Below are 15341 nucleotides of genomic sequence, written 5' to 3' on the forward strand. Positions count from 1 at the left end.
TGCATTACAATAAATTTAACAAATTCAACATCTGTTTGGCACTTTCCAATAAGGAAGTATTACTATGGCAACTAATTCTATTTTATAGATAGTATGAGTTTTAAAGATACTTCTTTCCAAATTTTCTGAATTTTATATACCCCTATAATAGCCATCAATTCAGCTTAGATTTTTTTTTGCCAGTTGAACATTATATTTTCTGAGGTCACACAGAATACATTTTTGTACTTCATCCTAGTGACCTATAACATTCTACAAATCTTAAATTGATGTTCATTTCTTCCTAAAATTTTTCTTCTTGTGACTTAATAGTCACAAGTCTTTTGATCCTTATTAACAACCATAAACTACCAAATCTTCTTCAGTGTGTTTCAGGAAAGAAATGTTAACAGATATATCTATTACTAAGAATATGTTCAACAAGGATTAAAAGTCTGAAATACTCAATTCAAAAAGCAAATTAAATTAACCACAATTTTCTCTGAGCATTATAATAAAGATTTAACTGTAAAAATGTTTTTGTGATGGTTTAGAGTCAATTTATTTAGAATCTATTTAGCAATTGCTTTACATTGATAACGAAAACTAAATTTAATTAACCTAATACTTTTTCTTTTAAACACAAAATATATATATAGGTAGAAAAAAATGAACAAACAGTCAGACTATTATTCCAAGAAGCTCTAATTCTAATTGAAACTGGTTGAAATTCAACTTGGAATTGAGGCCATTTCATAAAAATCACCACCAGAGCATAACAAAGTAATCTTTTCCCAGTCTTTAATATGTTAGTTATGTGATTCATTTTTTTTACAATAGTTAAACATACCCCAGATTAACAGAATGAAATAAATTGCTAATAATGAAGCTATAGTCAATTATCATGAAATATAGTGTGAATATAACTGTAAATCATTTTCCTTACCACCAGAAAATAGAGAATATTTCACGATTAGGAGATTATATTTCTCCTTTTATTAATGTCCTGAAAAATGTGCACTCAGAAATTTAAATATGCATTTAATCACATTTTTTATTTCTGGATTTTATTTCATATTAAAATTTTTCCTTTGTTTTAGAACAGATTTTTAAAAAACTTTATGCTATGACTACAATTATCATGTCATGTTGTTTCAATAGTTTAATTAAGATTACATTAAAATTTTTTATACAAAATTATAATATAGCAAAAATTTCATAAACCTAGCCAAAATCATGTCCTTAACATTATCTCACAAGAAAACTACAATTCTGAAAAGAGTAAGAACAGAATTGGTCATCAACTCTTTGACTAGGGGAAATTCTATTTTAAATCAGATCCTCATTAATTAAAAAAATTGAGTGGAAAAGATGAAAACCCTGGAAAGATGTCTCAATTCTCTCCTTAAGATCATGAAAGACGAAAGAGAAGAAAAGAAGGATGGACATAGTCTAACATATACCTTAGAATTATGTAAAGTAGATTTCAAAGGGTACAGGAAGATGCTCAAGAATGAAATTTTTAAAGAAACAAAGTCAAACAATTCCAAGGAGGAAAAACAGGAGTTGTTAGAAGAGACAATATCCCAGGATCTATGCTTGACTGGCCTTGTGTTATTTAATATTTCTGACAATAACTTAAATAATGACAAAAATGGCATTTATCAAATCTGTAGTTGATATCAAACTAGCAAGGATCATTAATTGATTGGAAGACAAGAGCCAGGATTCAAAAGAACATTGAAAGGCTAGTGCACTAGGCTGAAACTAGTAAAATAAAATTTAACAGAAATAAATATAAAAATAATATAAGACAGGAAGACATGTTTAGACAACATCTGTTCTGAAAATCATCTGAAAGCTGTAGTACAACACAAATTCAATGAGTCAGTAATGTATATAGCATTCAGAAAAGAAACATGATTACTAAGAGGAATGAAAATAAGTATTTGAGAAAGAGGTATTATAAGGAAGGGAAATATGATAGACAGCAATTAGGTAAAGCAGTGGAAGGAGAAACAGAAGAATGACTAAGTCTTGTCATTGGTAAATACTATAGGATACTTAGCTAAAAAGCAAAACGGATCAGTTTTGGAAACAGATCATAAAGCTGGCACAAGGTATGATTTATCAGTAATGAGAGACTTCAAATCTCCAGACATTTGTACATTTGCTGAAACACTCAAACAAAAGCAGAATAGCTGATAATGTATTGACTTCTTTAGTGATAATTACATCCCTCCAAGATGGAAGAACTAATAAAAAGACAGTATATTGTGGATCTGATACATACCAAAGCATAAGAACCAGCTAGTGGAATGGAAACAATTCAGAAGAAATGACTAACTCTCTAAAGTTTATGATAAAATAGAAAGTTGACCATAGTCTGAAATAATCAACAGACTGTGGAAAAACAAATTTCAGAAGATTCAAAGAAAATATACCAACATATGGTAGAGGAAAGTTAACCCAAAGAAGGATAGAAAGCTTTCAAGAATGAAATTCTGAAGATACAAAGGGAAGTGATTCCAAGGAGGAAGAAAAGCAGCATTTGTTCAAAGAGACAAGTCTGGATACACAGGACAAATACTAGTGAAAGTTGAATTTTTAAAGATATGAACAGTATACAAAAGCAAATGCTAATAAAGGATGAATGAGTATTTTATTGTGGAAAATATTAAGGGTGCTAAAGCTCAGAATAAACTCAGCTAGCAATGGAAATTAAGGACCACGAAATTGTTGTTAAGTATCTGATAAAAATAATTAAAAACAGTGCCTGGCACATAGGAACAACACTAATACTCATTCCCTTATCCTCATCTTATAATGAATAGCGCTAATGTATAAGGAAACAACTAATGAATAACAGAAAAAAAAAGTTAAAAATAAATCTGATTAATTCTTATTTCTATTTTTTCACACTCTACAATGGGAAATTATTGAACAACAATGACTAAGAGGGAATTGATACCTAAAGTAAGTTCAGAGAACCAATAGGTCCCTAAGTTCAAGTTGTCTGGTCCTAGAGGAACTATATTTTCACATTTGAAAAAATTGATGGAATGTTATTCCAGTGATATCTCAGAAATTGTTGTGAACTGGAGTGAAGAACAAATGTACTAATTTTCAAAAACAAAACAAAACAGATTTTGCAATCTATAGGGCAGTCAGCTGGACTTCAGGTAATTTTCCAGAACAACATTGAAGAAATGATTATGGTATGGTGCCATTTCAATTGTCAGGCAAGACTAACTTTATTTACTCTTCTGAGAAGGTAAATAAGCTATCAGATCATAGAAATGCAAAGGGAATTTACCTAGGATTGTAGCAAAACATTTGATAAAAATATTTTATAGAATTCTTGGAGAAGATGGAAAGATTTGAACTTGACAATGTCATTTTATGAATTTGGAATAAGGTGAGTCACCAAACTTAAGAGTCATGAGTAATTCAACACAAGATTGGGGAGCCATCTGCAGTGGATTGTACCATGTGCTTGATTTTACTTTTTATTAATAAACTAGATAAAGGCATAAATGGGTGTGATTATCAATTTACATAATTTATATAAAACACAGGAAGGATACATGACATTTTGGTTGACAGATAAAGATCCAAAAATACATTATGAACCTGTGATGAATCAATGAGATGAAATCCAAAAAGATAAATGTAAAAATATACATTTGAATATTGCTTTAAAAAGAACCAACTCCACAAGTACAGAATAGAGGAGATATACTTAAATAGAAAATTGTCTGGAAAAGATCTGGGAGTTTAGTAAATTATATCAATCAGCAGTATGGTAGTTAAAAAAAGATGATAATTTTTGGTTACATGATAAAAGATTTAAGAAAAATGAGGCAGTGCTGCTCTGTATTCTACTGTGGTCAAACCAAGTGTAAGTATTATTCTAGTCATCACGGTTAAGAAAAAAAGCCTGAAGTATCCAGACAAAGACTTCTTTGTCATATGAAACTTGGATGAACGAACAGGGGATATTTAGGCTCAAGAAGACAAGAAATTAGAGGGGACACAAAAGCAACTATTTGAGAGTCCATCTTGTAGAAAAAAAGATCGGATTTAATGTGTTTGGCCTTGAAAGGCAGAAATAACAATCAGCAGAAGATAATTACGAAAAAGCCTATTTAGTTTTGATGTTGAGAAAAAAACTCCTAACAACCGAAACTACCCAAAAGTAATGTAGCCTCCTTTGGTAGATCCTCAAAACTATTTGTGAGTGTGCTGTTGTAAGCTATTTTTTTGGGTAACTGGATGAAGTAGATATATGCTGAGGTCTATTTCTGAAAAGGCTAATTCCCAAAATCTGCTTCTAAATAAGTCAAACTAAGAATAAATTATTCATTTGGAAAGACCTTCTTGCAATCCAATGTTTTTCTTACTTATATTCAAATAATGATTTCTACTAGTAGACTTTAACTGAATTAACAGATTTACTTAAATAATGACTCAAAGCAAATATAATTTTAGACTAAAATAAAAACAAACATATTCTAGAGAGTACAAATGATGGTTTTTTATTATCTATTTGACTATTCTCTATTTGTGAAAATTTCACTGAAATGTTAATCACACATTACAACTTTCCAACTCCTTGAAATTTATCTTCAAATTGTTCAGTATATAGTGACATAAATTAATCTGTCCAAACTATATTTTTTTTAAAGAAAGATTTCAATTATTTGGAGTTTTACAATTCCCCCCCATCTTGCTTCCCCCCTCCCCCACAGAAGGCAGTCTGTTGGTCTTTACATTGTTTCCATGGTATACAATGATCTAAGTTGAATGTGATGAGAGAGAAATAATAACCCTTAAGAAAAATAAAGTATAAGAGATAGCAAAATTACATAATAAAATAAAGGGTTTTTTTCCCCTCTAAAGTAAAGGTAATAGTTTTTGGTCTTCGTTCAAACTCCACAATTCTTTCCCTGGATACAAATGGTATTCTCCATTGCAGATAGACAAAAATTGTCCCTGATCGTTGCAGTGTGGATGGAATGAGCAAGTCCATCAATGTTGATTATCACCCCCATGCTGCTGTTAGGGTGTACAATATTTTTCCTTTTTTTTTTTTTTTTTTTTTTGCAAGGCAAATGGGATTAAGTGGCTTGTCCAAGGCCACACAGCTAGGTAATTATTAAGTGTCTGAGGTCAGATTTGAACTCAGGTACTCCTGACTCCAGGGCCAGTGCTCTATCCACTATACCACCTAGCCACCCCAACAATGATTTTCTAATTCTGCTCATCTTGCTCAGCATCAGCTCATGCAAATCCTTCCAGCCTTCCCTGAACTCCCATCCTTCCTGGTTTCTAATAGAATAGTCAAACTATATTTTTTAAGACACTGATCTGTTCACTGATACAAGTTCTTCATTGGAAATATTCCCCAAGGGGCAGTTAGATGGCACAGTGGATGGAGCACCAGCCCTGGAGTCAGAAGGACCTGAGTTCAAATGTGGCATTAGATACTGAAAAATTACCTAGCTGTGTGATCTTGGGCAAGTCAATTAACCCTAGTGTCTTGCAAAAAAACCCCAAAACCGAAAAATTAAAAAAAAAAATTATCTCATCAGGTCAACAACTCTGAAAGATAGGTCTATTATTTCCATTTTAGAAATTGAGACAAGGAAATGACATTTGTATAGGTCACAGAGCTACTAAGTGTCTGAGGCTGGATTAAACGCAAATATTCCTGATTCCTATCCTAAACGTGTGTGTGTGTGTGTGTCTCAGGCATGCAACAGTGTTTATGATCTACAATCTTCTTTGCTTGTATACTGCAAATGAATGCGAACTTTAAATGAATAACAGCTCCTAGACACTATGAATTTGTGTTTAGTTAACCAAGGGCCTATGACAGAAGCAGTTCTTAGCATCTTTTGATCTCTTCATTGAGACAATTTTCTTGTTCAAGTATTTTTCATTTATGCTTGACTCTGTGACCCCAACTAGGATTTTTTTTTTCCTGGCAAATACACTAGAGTGATTTGTCATTTCCTTCTTTGGTTCATTTTACAGATGAAGCAGAAAATTAAATGACTACCCCAAGGTCATGCAGCTATTAAGTGTTTAAAGCTGAATTTGAACTCATAGTCTACCTGACTCCAACCTGGGCGCTCTATCTACTGTACCACCTACATGTCCAGCAAATGTTTTATATTATTTAAATTTCTCTAAGAGGTGATAATTAGAGCCTGTAATGTTTTATATTTGTCTATTTCCCATCATTAAAAGTTTAAAGTTATTTTATGGTGTCATTCAATTCTCTTCTATCTAGCGTTTTCATTAGAATCAACACATTGTTGATTCTAAAATGACTTGGCCATCAAGAAAGTTATTTCTTGTATGTTCTGTGATGTTGCCGCATGATTACTACATTAAAAAACTTTATATGCAACTTACAAACTTTTGACCTTTAAATTAATTTATCCTAAACCATATATACCATTATATTTTTCTGACTTCACCCTTACTGAGAGGAGGGGGAGGACAAGAAAGAGTGTGGTACAGAACAAAGAGACTGAATTTAGAATTAGAGGACCTGAATTCAAATACAAGTTCTTTTTTTTTTTAAGGTTTTTGCAAAGCAATGGGGTAAAGTGGCAAGTGGCTTGCCCAATGCCACACAGCTAGGTAATTATTAAGTGTCTGAGGCCAGATTTGAACTCAGGTACTCCTGACTCCAGGGCTGGTGCTCTATCCACTGAACCACCTAGCCGCCCCACCAAATACAAGTTCTAATACTGAGTCCTTAAACAAATCATTTTAACCCTGTTGGCCCACAACTGAAAAATTAAAAGGATTGGATCTTGAAAGTCTCTTCTAGCTCTACAACTGATGACTTTTCTCCAATTTTTGGTGTCCTTTCTAAGGTGTAAGATTAGTATTAGCTTCAGATCCTTTGGAGAGGAATAAACTTAACAGGGATGTGAAATTTCTCTACCTTTCATTTTGAATTTCCCATATCCCTAAACTATGGACTTCAAATTATAGGAGCTTATCCTTTCTCTCCTTATCTGTTTTTGATTCCATAGGGACCAATTTAGCAAAAATTTTTTTGTTTGTTTCAAAGACAACTCAGTCTTAATACTTAATGGTAAGATATATAGTAGGGATGATTTCAGAGACATAAGTAGGAACTAAAATTTCTCAAAAGTTAAGAATTAAATATAGATAGCTGGTATAGTGGGTGATTATATGGCTAGAACGCCCAGAAGTGGGGGTGGGGGTGGGGAGGTCAAGCCAAAAAGAATGGATATAAAAATACATGATTGAGATTTTCAGCAGTTCAAACAAAGGCCTTTTTTTTTTGCTACTAGTATATCTGTACATTACACCTTTAAACCCTACTAAGTTTTCTTCCCCCATATCTCATTCATCAAACAAGAGGCATATTTTTAGTTATATTTTATAGATAAGGAAATTTAAGTCTGACTTCTTCAGACAACTAGTAAAAAACAAAGCCAGGACTATTAAGTATGTTTTCTGACTCCAACAATTCTTTGTGAATGTAGGGGAAAAAAAAAAAGATAATTTTGATTTTAAACAGGATAGCTCTAAAAATCCAAACCATAGTCAAATTGTTGCTGAAGGTACTTTAACTATGAAAAGTAAGTCTAGCTTCCACCAACAGAATAAACATAGCCTGCTAACCAGTATCTGAAATAAATGATTAACAGATTTCATTAGCATCTTAAAAAGAAGAAAGGCTAGCCAAATCTTAGTAGTTTTGATTCTTTTTCTACAAGTCAGGCAGTAGACTTCTGTCCTGATTGTTGCCTATCTTTTAAACTCCTACAGCAAAGTGTTACTAAACAAAAATTCAGGGACATAGGTATATTCAAGACAACTATAAATGGAACTGTTGGTTAACTTGAGAAAATGGAACTTTGTAGTTAAAAGATACATAATGAGCGGTCCCTGTCCCTGGTGGGTATTCCTTCAGGAGTGGGGAAAAGTCCAGATAAAAATAGAGGTAGGAGTTAGGGGGTGGAAAACTAGCTTTGTGATGAGAAGAAAGCTGACATGTATGTAATACTGATTCTTAAATTGACAGAAAAGCTTGAGAACAGAATTTTAAATATTATCTAGTGACAAAAGACAATATAAGAAACAAGCACATAAAACATAAAACAAGAGAGATTTGTTTGCCTGAAAGGGTTAACCCCCCCCCATAACATCTCAATATCAGCAAGAATTCAGAGACCCTCTCTGACTCTAAAAGGGGCTGCAACCACAAAATTTTGGATTATTCTTCTATTTTATTTGCTCTTTTAAAATCTTAGGATTTTTCCTCTCCTGTATTCCTTTTACAGATCCAGCATGAACTACTGAATATCATGCTTGTGTGTTAATCCAATTCAGAAGCCAGGCCCATAAAAATCCCAGTTTGGTTAGTAATAATTCAGGCATTGTATTAATAATAGCATTAATCTGGGAAGCAGACAGCCCAAGTTCAATTTAAAGTTTGTAATTACCACTGGCTTAGAAAACTTTGGGAAAACTGTAGGTAACTATTGAGAGAAGCTAACAATATTTTGTTAAGAGCCTCTGTGATAGGTTTGCAGCAGAATTAAGTTGTGAAGACTTAGTTTAAAGGGATCCATGATCATATAAATGTAGCTATTCCTTTTCAGTGATGCCTATCAGTGATGCATAATTGACTACCTCATGCTATTGAATTCTTGTCTATGTTCTACCATAAATTCTCTATTTTAAAATATACAATGTGCTGAAAACTTTCTGTGTGTTTTATTAATCTTTGGAAATTAGGATAATAGACAAGCTGTTCCTATTATTTCCAACTCTTGCTGACTATTCATATCACCTCTTTTTCCAATCACACATTCCTTGGATTTCTTTCTTTTTACACTTCTTCCACAAATATTAGACTGCAAGTGTCTTTTTATATGTGAAACAAACTTGAGATAGCAAGCAAGGAGTAGTTTAGGCATAGCTATTACATAGCAATAGGGTAGGGAGGGGGAAGAAAGGGTGAATGGGTTAAGTGACCTTATGTTCTAACTGGAAAAATCATATAAGTGGCTATGTCTCAAAAATTTCTAAAATATTACATTTATCTTCTCTCAAAAGGCTTAAATGTTTTGAAGCCTAAAACAGTGGAAATCCCTCCTTTAGAAGGAGAACTCAGTTCAGATTGAATTTTAAAGGGGAAATATGATCTTATTTTCCACATACTTAAAAAGGTAAGCAGCTAAAAATTGTGGAGGCAGGGGAAATTTATTCTCAAATTCATTCAGGTTAATCACAAGTGAACCTGAAGACTTTTAAGTAATTTCTTATCACATCTGATATTTAGACTGACAGACTAAATACTAGTTACTACAATAATGGTTAAACAGTATATACACTAAAACTAAATATAACTGTACTGATATGGCTTAATAAACACTAGATAATGCCAGACTAAACTCAATTTCTTTTTTTTCTTCTTTCAGGTTTTTGCAAGGCAATGGGATTAAGTGACTTGCCCAAGGTCACACATCTAGGTAACCGTTAAGTGTCTGAGGCTGGATTTGAACTCAGGTCCTCCCGGCTCCAGGGCCAGTGCTCCATTTACTGCACCACCTAGCTCCCCCATTAATTTCTTTTAATAAATATAGAGGAAGGGGCGGCTAGGTGGTGCAGTGAATAGAATACCTGGGTTCAAATCCAACCTCAGACACTTAATAATTACCTAGCCGCGTGGCCTTGGGCAAGCCACTTAACTCCACTGCCTTGAAAAAAATCTAAAAAATAAAAAATAAATATAGAGAGCAGAGCAGAGTGGATAAAGACTTTGCCATGGAGCCAGGAAGACTGCATTTCAAGTTTTACCTCTGTCATATACTTGCTATATAACCCTGGAAAAATCACTTAAACCTGCCATGGCTCTAGATAATTCTCTGAAAGTATGAAACGTGAAAAGGTCAATTTTCCTAATTAAGGATTTCTGATACTAATGAAATCATAAGTCCAATCTTTGTCTCTTTGAGAGCTACAAGGAAAATGAAAAAAACTCAACTAGTTTTGTTTAAAAAAAAAAAAGTCACTACTAGAGGACATTGGTCTAGGATTCATAAGAAGCCTAAATTTAAAAAACATAAAGAACACTTAAATCCATGGGCAGTGAAACTTTACACAGAAATTTTGCTTAAAAGGTAATTAGAGTCATGGGCTGAAATAAATAAATGATTTCCAAGAGACTCAGTCTTTATCCCTTGAAAAAGGATACTTGAAAAGTCAGTTTCAGGCTTTAGAAGTCTGTAGATAAAACAACCAGGATGAGATTGAAAAACTGAATGAGAACTAGAAAATTAACAAGAGTCCCTAAATACTTAAATATACTGGAATTTAAGCATATTTACAAGATTAAAATATTTCTTCCACAGTTATGAAATAGAAAATGATAGCAGTCAGCAGAAAAGATTCAACCATATTTTAAATAGATAACTAGAAATGTTGTCTTATGAATTTGTGAACTTTTGGAATACTGGCATTAATAGAAAGTTTTGTTTTGGCTAATTTAAATATCTTTAATAAGGACACAAGCTAATTGTTCATTTAGCCAGGCTTGGACTAGAAAAAAGATGGAAGCCAGCATGAGATTAAATGCAGCATGTGATAATAAGCTTACAAACTAAGGGGACTGTCATGGCCTTCTAGTTCAATGCTCTCATTTTACAAAGAAATTGAGATCCAAATGACTAAGTGATTTTTTTTTTGAGGGGAGTAACGGATGAAGGCCTTTACAAAAGTGGGGAAACCCTTCTACCAATATTAATAGACAACTGTTCTGAAATTCCAAGTCTAAGTGGTCACTGAGAGGAGGTCCCCTTAGTCATCCTATAAGATTATCCTCAAATACTAACAAGACAAACTATGTTCAGAAAAGCTAATGACCAAAAGGCCAATCACCAAGTGAAAAACTTTTTGAATACAATTCCTGAAGGAATTCCACTAAGAAATAGAAGAGTTGCAATTTACTCTGGTAAAAGAAATATTCATAGCACTAATGAATGAAATCACAGTTCTTCTGAAGCACAACAGAATAAATAAACAAACAAATAAATAATTATAATTTACCTTTGACAGAGTAGGTATTTTATTCTCTCTTGGAATCGTGAAATGTTTTCTTTTCTCTTCTGACCTGTAAATTTTTATTTCTTCTTCTCCTTTTGCAGCTCTCCATTCTTCTTGCCTACTAAAAGTGAAGTAAGCCACATGCATATTAGGTGAGTGTTCAACAAACGACTTCAGAACAAAAAATAATTTGGGGGAAAATGCTTAAGGAGATCCTGTTTCTTTTATTTCTGTATTGCTATGAATCTCTATAAAAAAAGAAGACAATTAATACATAGTCATAAATGTTATTACTAAAACATGATATTCTAAATTGGAAATGTATGCAAAATTATATTTTTGTCCTTAAATTCTAAAGCCATTTGTTCACTCAAACATTTATGAAATACCTTCTATGAGCTAACCATCATACAAAAGATAAGTATATACAATTACTTTATTATTTAACTACTTTTTATTCAATCTGTAAACATTTTTAAATGACTATACCAATATCTACAATAGAAATTATTTACACAGGGATTGTTTCATATCTCCAGGCCCTAGCAAACTGCCTGACACATAATATATATTTAATAAATGTGTACTGATAGACTGATTGAAAGAACCAACATTCTTCTATTCTTAAAAAACTAATAATTTGGTTGGTTGCTACAGTGAGGAATACTCAAAATATTATGGTACAAGGGAAACAGATTAAGTTTAAAATTTTTATTTATTTAAGGCAATGGGGTTAAGTGATTTGCCCAAGGTCACACAGCTAGGTACTTATTAAATATTCGAGGCAGTATTTGAACTCAGGTCCTGACTCCAGGATCAGTGCTCTATCCACTGTGTCATATAACTGCCCTGAAAAGAGATAATTTTAAGTATATTCAAATAAACTGGAATAAGAAATTTGAGGATGAAAATATCTTCACCCCAAGAGGTTTGGAGGCAAAGAATGTTAGTTAAGACTTCAGAGAAAGTGGAAAGTCGGTTAAGAACTTCAAGAAGAAAGGAATTGAGGGATAAAGGAAAGGAGATTAGAAATCCAGGTAAACTGGAAAATGAATGCAAAGAGACGTTGTATTAACTGGTACAACTGGACCAGGCTAGAAAGATAGGCTGATGACAATTTATAGACACTGGGTTTGAGGCATAAGAGTTTATAATTTATATAGTGGGCAGTATGAAGTTCTCTTTATATAAGAGTGATGTGATCAGAGCAATGCAGTAGAAAAATTATTCAGTTATATGAAGTAAGACTAGTTAGAAAGTTTTTCATAATAATCCAGGCCAAAAAAAGGGGACTTACTATAATTATTAGGAAGGAAGAGGAGGGAAATAATATGCAAAATATTTTGGAATTAGAAACATCAGGATTTTAAATGTAACTGAATAGAGAGAGAATGAGGAGCAAAAAAAATTGATTCTGATGGAATGAACCTTAATGTTTGGAAAGATGTGGTACCACTAACAGAAACAAAAAAAGCTATTGTAAAGGAATATTTTGAAGGGTAATTTTGAATTATTCCATTTTACACATGCTGAATTTAGATAGCTAATGAGAGAGACATATAAGTAGAGATGTCAAGCAGGAAATTGTATACATAGCCCTTCTGCTCCATAGAGAGATATTCAGGGAATCTCTTTTCAGGAAATATGCAGAAAAATGATAAATGAAGCCAGATTAAAGTACCAAGAAAGATAGTGCAGAGAGAGAAAACAAAGAGATCTTAGAATAGAACACAGAAGTTTATTTGAATTTAAGGGGAAATGACAAATGAAGAGTAAAGAAAATAAAAAAGGATAAAAACTTGTTAAAGAGGTAGAAATTTAAGAATGCAGTGTCATAGAAATTACAGAAAGTAAGGGTTTCAAAAGGAGATGGTTCATTTTGTCAAAATCTAGAGAAGCAGCTCTCATTGTGTATGCATTGTATTCATGAATGGTATTAAATTCTGCATAAGGCCTCTGAGGCATTTTTACTAGGTGATGTAGTCCAGAAGAGCTAAAAGGGTGGACAACTCTGTTCTAGATTGGGGGGGGGGGCGAGGAGAGAACTACTGCTTATTTTATCGATGAGGATGTTATTAGAGACCTTGAAGCTCTTTCATTACAGAATAAAAGATATCACAAGTGATAAAGAGTAGGCAGTGAGGAAGAGGACTGCTTTTTTTAGGCCATTCTATTTAGGTGATAAAAAAGATAAACAAGAGGTTAATGTCTTAAGGTGGTAACTGAGGATCTATATAAAATAATAAATCAAATAGTATTACTTTAATGGAGAAATACTTATACCTTTATAGGCCAATTACAGAATTCTCATTTTACTATAATAGGAATATCTTTGATGCAAATTCATCTTTAGACACTGACACTATAAACAATTAATACTTTCAGTATTCAAGACTTCACTATAAGATGATCCCAAAGATGAACTATGAGAATAGCATTATAATGAAACACCAATATACTGGGACTATTGAATAATGTGTGTCAGATAACTGAACATATTTAATGAAAAACTAAAAAGGTGAAGCAAATGGGTTAAGTATTTTGAAATTTTATTAATATATTTAAAAAAGCTGCTGTGATTTAAGTTCAACACATATCTAGCAATTTACCCAAATCATACTTTGTGATTATACCATATATATGAGCTATATGTATACATTTATATATTCACACACATAAACATACAAATGATTTTGATACAAAAACCTTAAAAAGTCAAAATTATGATTAAATACAATATATCTCATACTACTCAAAAGATGGGGAATATAAAGTTATGAGGAAATAATATAATCTTAACTCTTATAATAAAGATTTTATTTCCCTCCCTCGAGAGTTATGATTCTTCTTCTGAGAACTCACTCATTCTTTAGGAGAAATGCAATTGTTTGCTGATCCCTGTTTGAGAGAGAAAATAGTCCTACAAGACACCCAAGTATTCTATTCTTCATGGACACTTGCTAGCCTTACCTGGCAGCCCCAACAGATAATTCAGGTACTACAACCCTTCGACTCCAGGCCACAAGATCCCGTTCTGTAGCTATCTCGCTTCTTGGTGCATTGCTATGCATTTGCCTTACACCTTCAATTTGTCCACTGCGCCTCAGGCCTATATTTGGTGGTGAATGAACTTCTGAGGTTGAGCTCACAGAGGCTGAATAAAAAGTCAGAAGAGTAGTTTATTGTAAGCCACTGGGAAACTATGTGTGTATTCACATGTATAAAGCATATATATACATACACACACACACACATATATAGATATATAGATATATATATACACACACACACACACATATATAGACAATAAAATGAACTGGGAGTTACAATCTAAATTTAACTTCATGTTATTATGGTCATTTAAATGATCAATTATGAATTTAGCATAACTACAATTTAAACCAGAAACAAAAGTTTAAAATCAGACCATTGAATTCAATTGGGTAAATAAGCTGATGAAGTATATCAGTGAAGTGTAGGGTCTCAAAGTTATGTCAAATTTTGTTAAAAATAAAAGCATTATGCTATGTATTGAGGAAGAAAAGAAAAATGAGTAGACTAAATAAGATCTATAAATACAAAAAAAAAATTTTGACATATTAAGATTCTGAGCACTCCAAAAATACTATTAAGACTGTTTGCTGATAGGAAGATCACAGAAGAGAGGGCTTCAAAGACAAATCTGAGCATGCAGAACTTAAGGAAGGCAAAGGCAAGAAAAGGCACAAAATCACATAGATAGGAGTAGTATGAGAAAAAAGGTTAAGGATAAAGTCAGATTTTGGAAAAATAGGAATGTCAAAGTAAAGTCAGACTTTTACAGAAAGTTTTTTGCTCAAAGAAATGTTAGGAACAGAATCAGGATTTAAGAAGAGCAATCTGATCTGTCTAAGACAGACTGGGCAAGTGGAAGGTTGCTGTAGGAACCTTAATACTAGAAGGACCAGAATTGTAAGAATACCTTTAAAGACCAATCAAACTGCCTGTATCACTTAACCCAGAACTTTTTTTAATATAAAAAGCAAAAGCAAAGAAAATAGAGGTCGTAGGATAAAAATGTTTATTTCAAAAGCAAAACTACTCTTTTTGGGTCATTTGACATGCTTGGTCCTTCCAGTAATAATAGAAATAATGTAAGACAACTAGAAATGAAGGTAGTAGGAAAAGGTGAGATAATTAAGAGAAATTTTGCAGCTACAAAAAAAAGACTTCAACTGATATGTATGATCATTTGAAAAATACATTTATGAAAATGTGCC

The 15341-nt window shown here is 32.6% G+C and overlaps 1 protein-coding gene across 5 annotated transcripts in view; it reads right to left on the reverse strand.

Moving 5' to 3' along the window:
• The window catches only part of PHIP (PHIP subunit of CUL4-Ring ligase complex), a 192520-nt gene that overhangs the window by 64053 nt on the left and 113126 nt on the right, over positions 1-15341 (reverse strand). For all 5 annotated transcript variants that reach the window (XM_074237360.1, XM_074237361.1, XM_074237359.1 and 2 more), the window contains 2 exons: positions 14053-14236; positions 11086-11203 (listed from right to left, as the gene is read on the reverse strand). In XM_074237360.1, the coding sequence (XP_074093461.1) occupies positions 11086-11203; positions 14053-14236 (302 nt within the window). The remainder of the gene's footprint in view (positions 1-11085; positions 11204-14052; positions 14237-15341) is intronic.

Source organism: Macrotis lagotis, chromosome 5 (genome assembly GCF_037893015.1).
Source record: "Macrotis lagotis isolate mMagLag1 chromosome 5, bilby.v1.9.chrom.fasta, whole genome shotgun sequence".
Classification (NCBI taxonomy): Eukaryota; Metazoa; Chordata; class Mammalia; order Peramelemorphia; family Peramelidae; genus Macrotis; species Macrotis lagotis.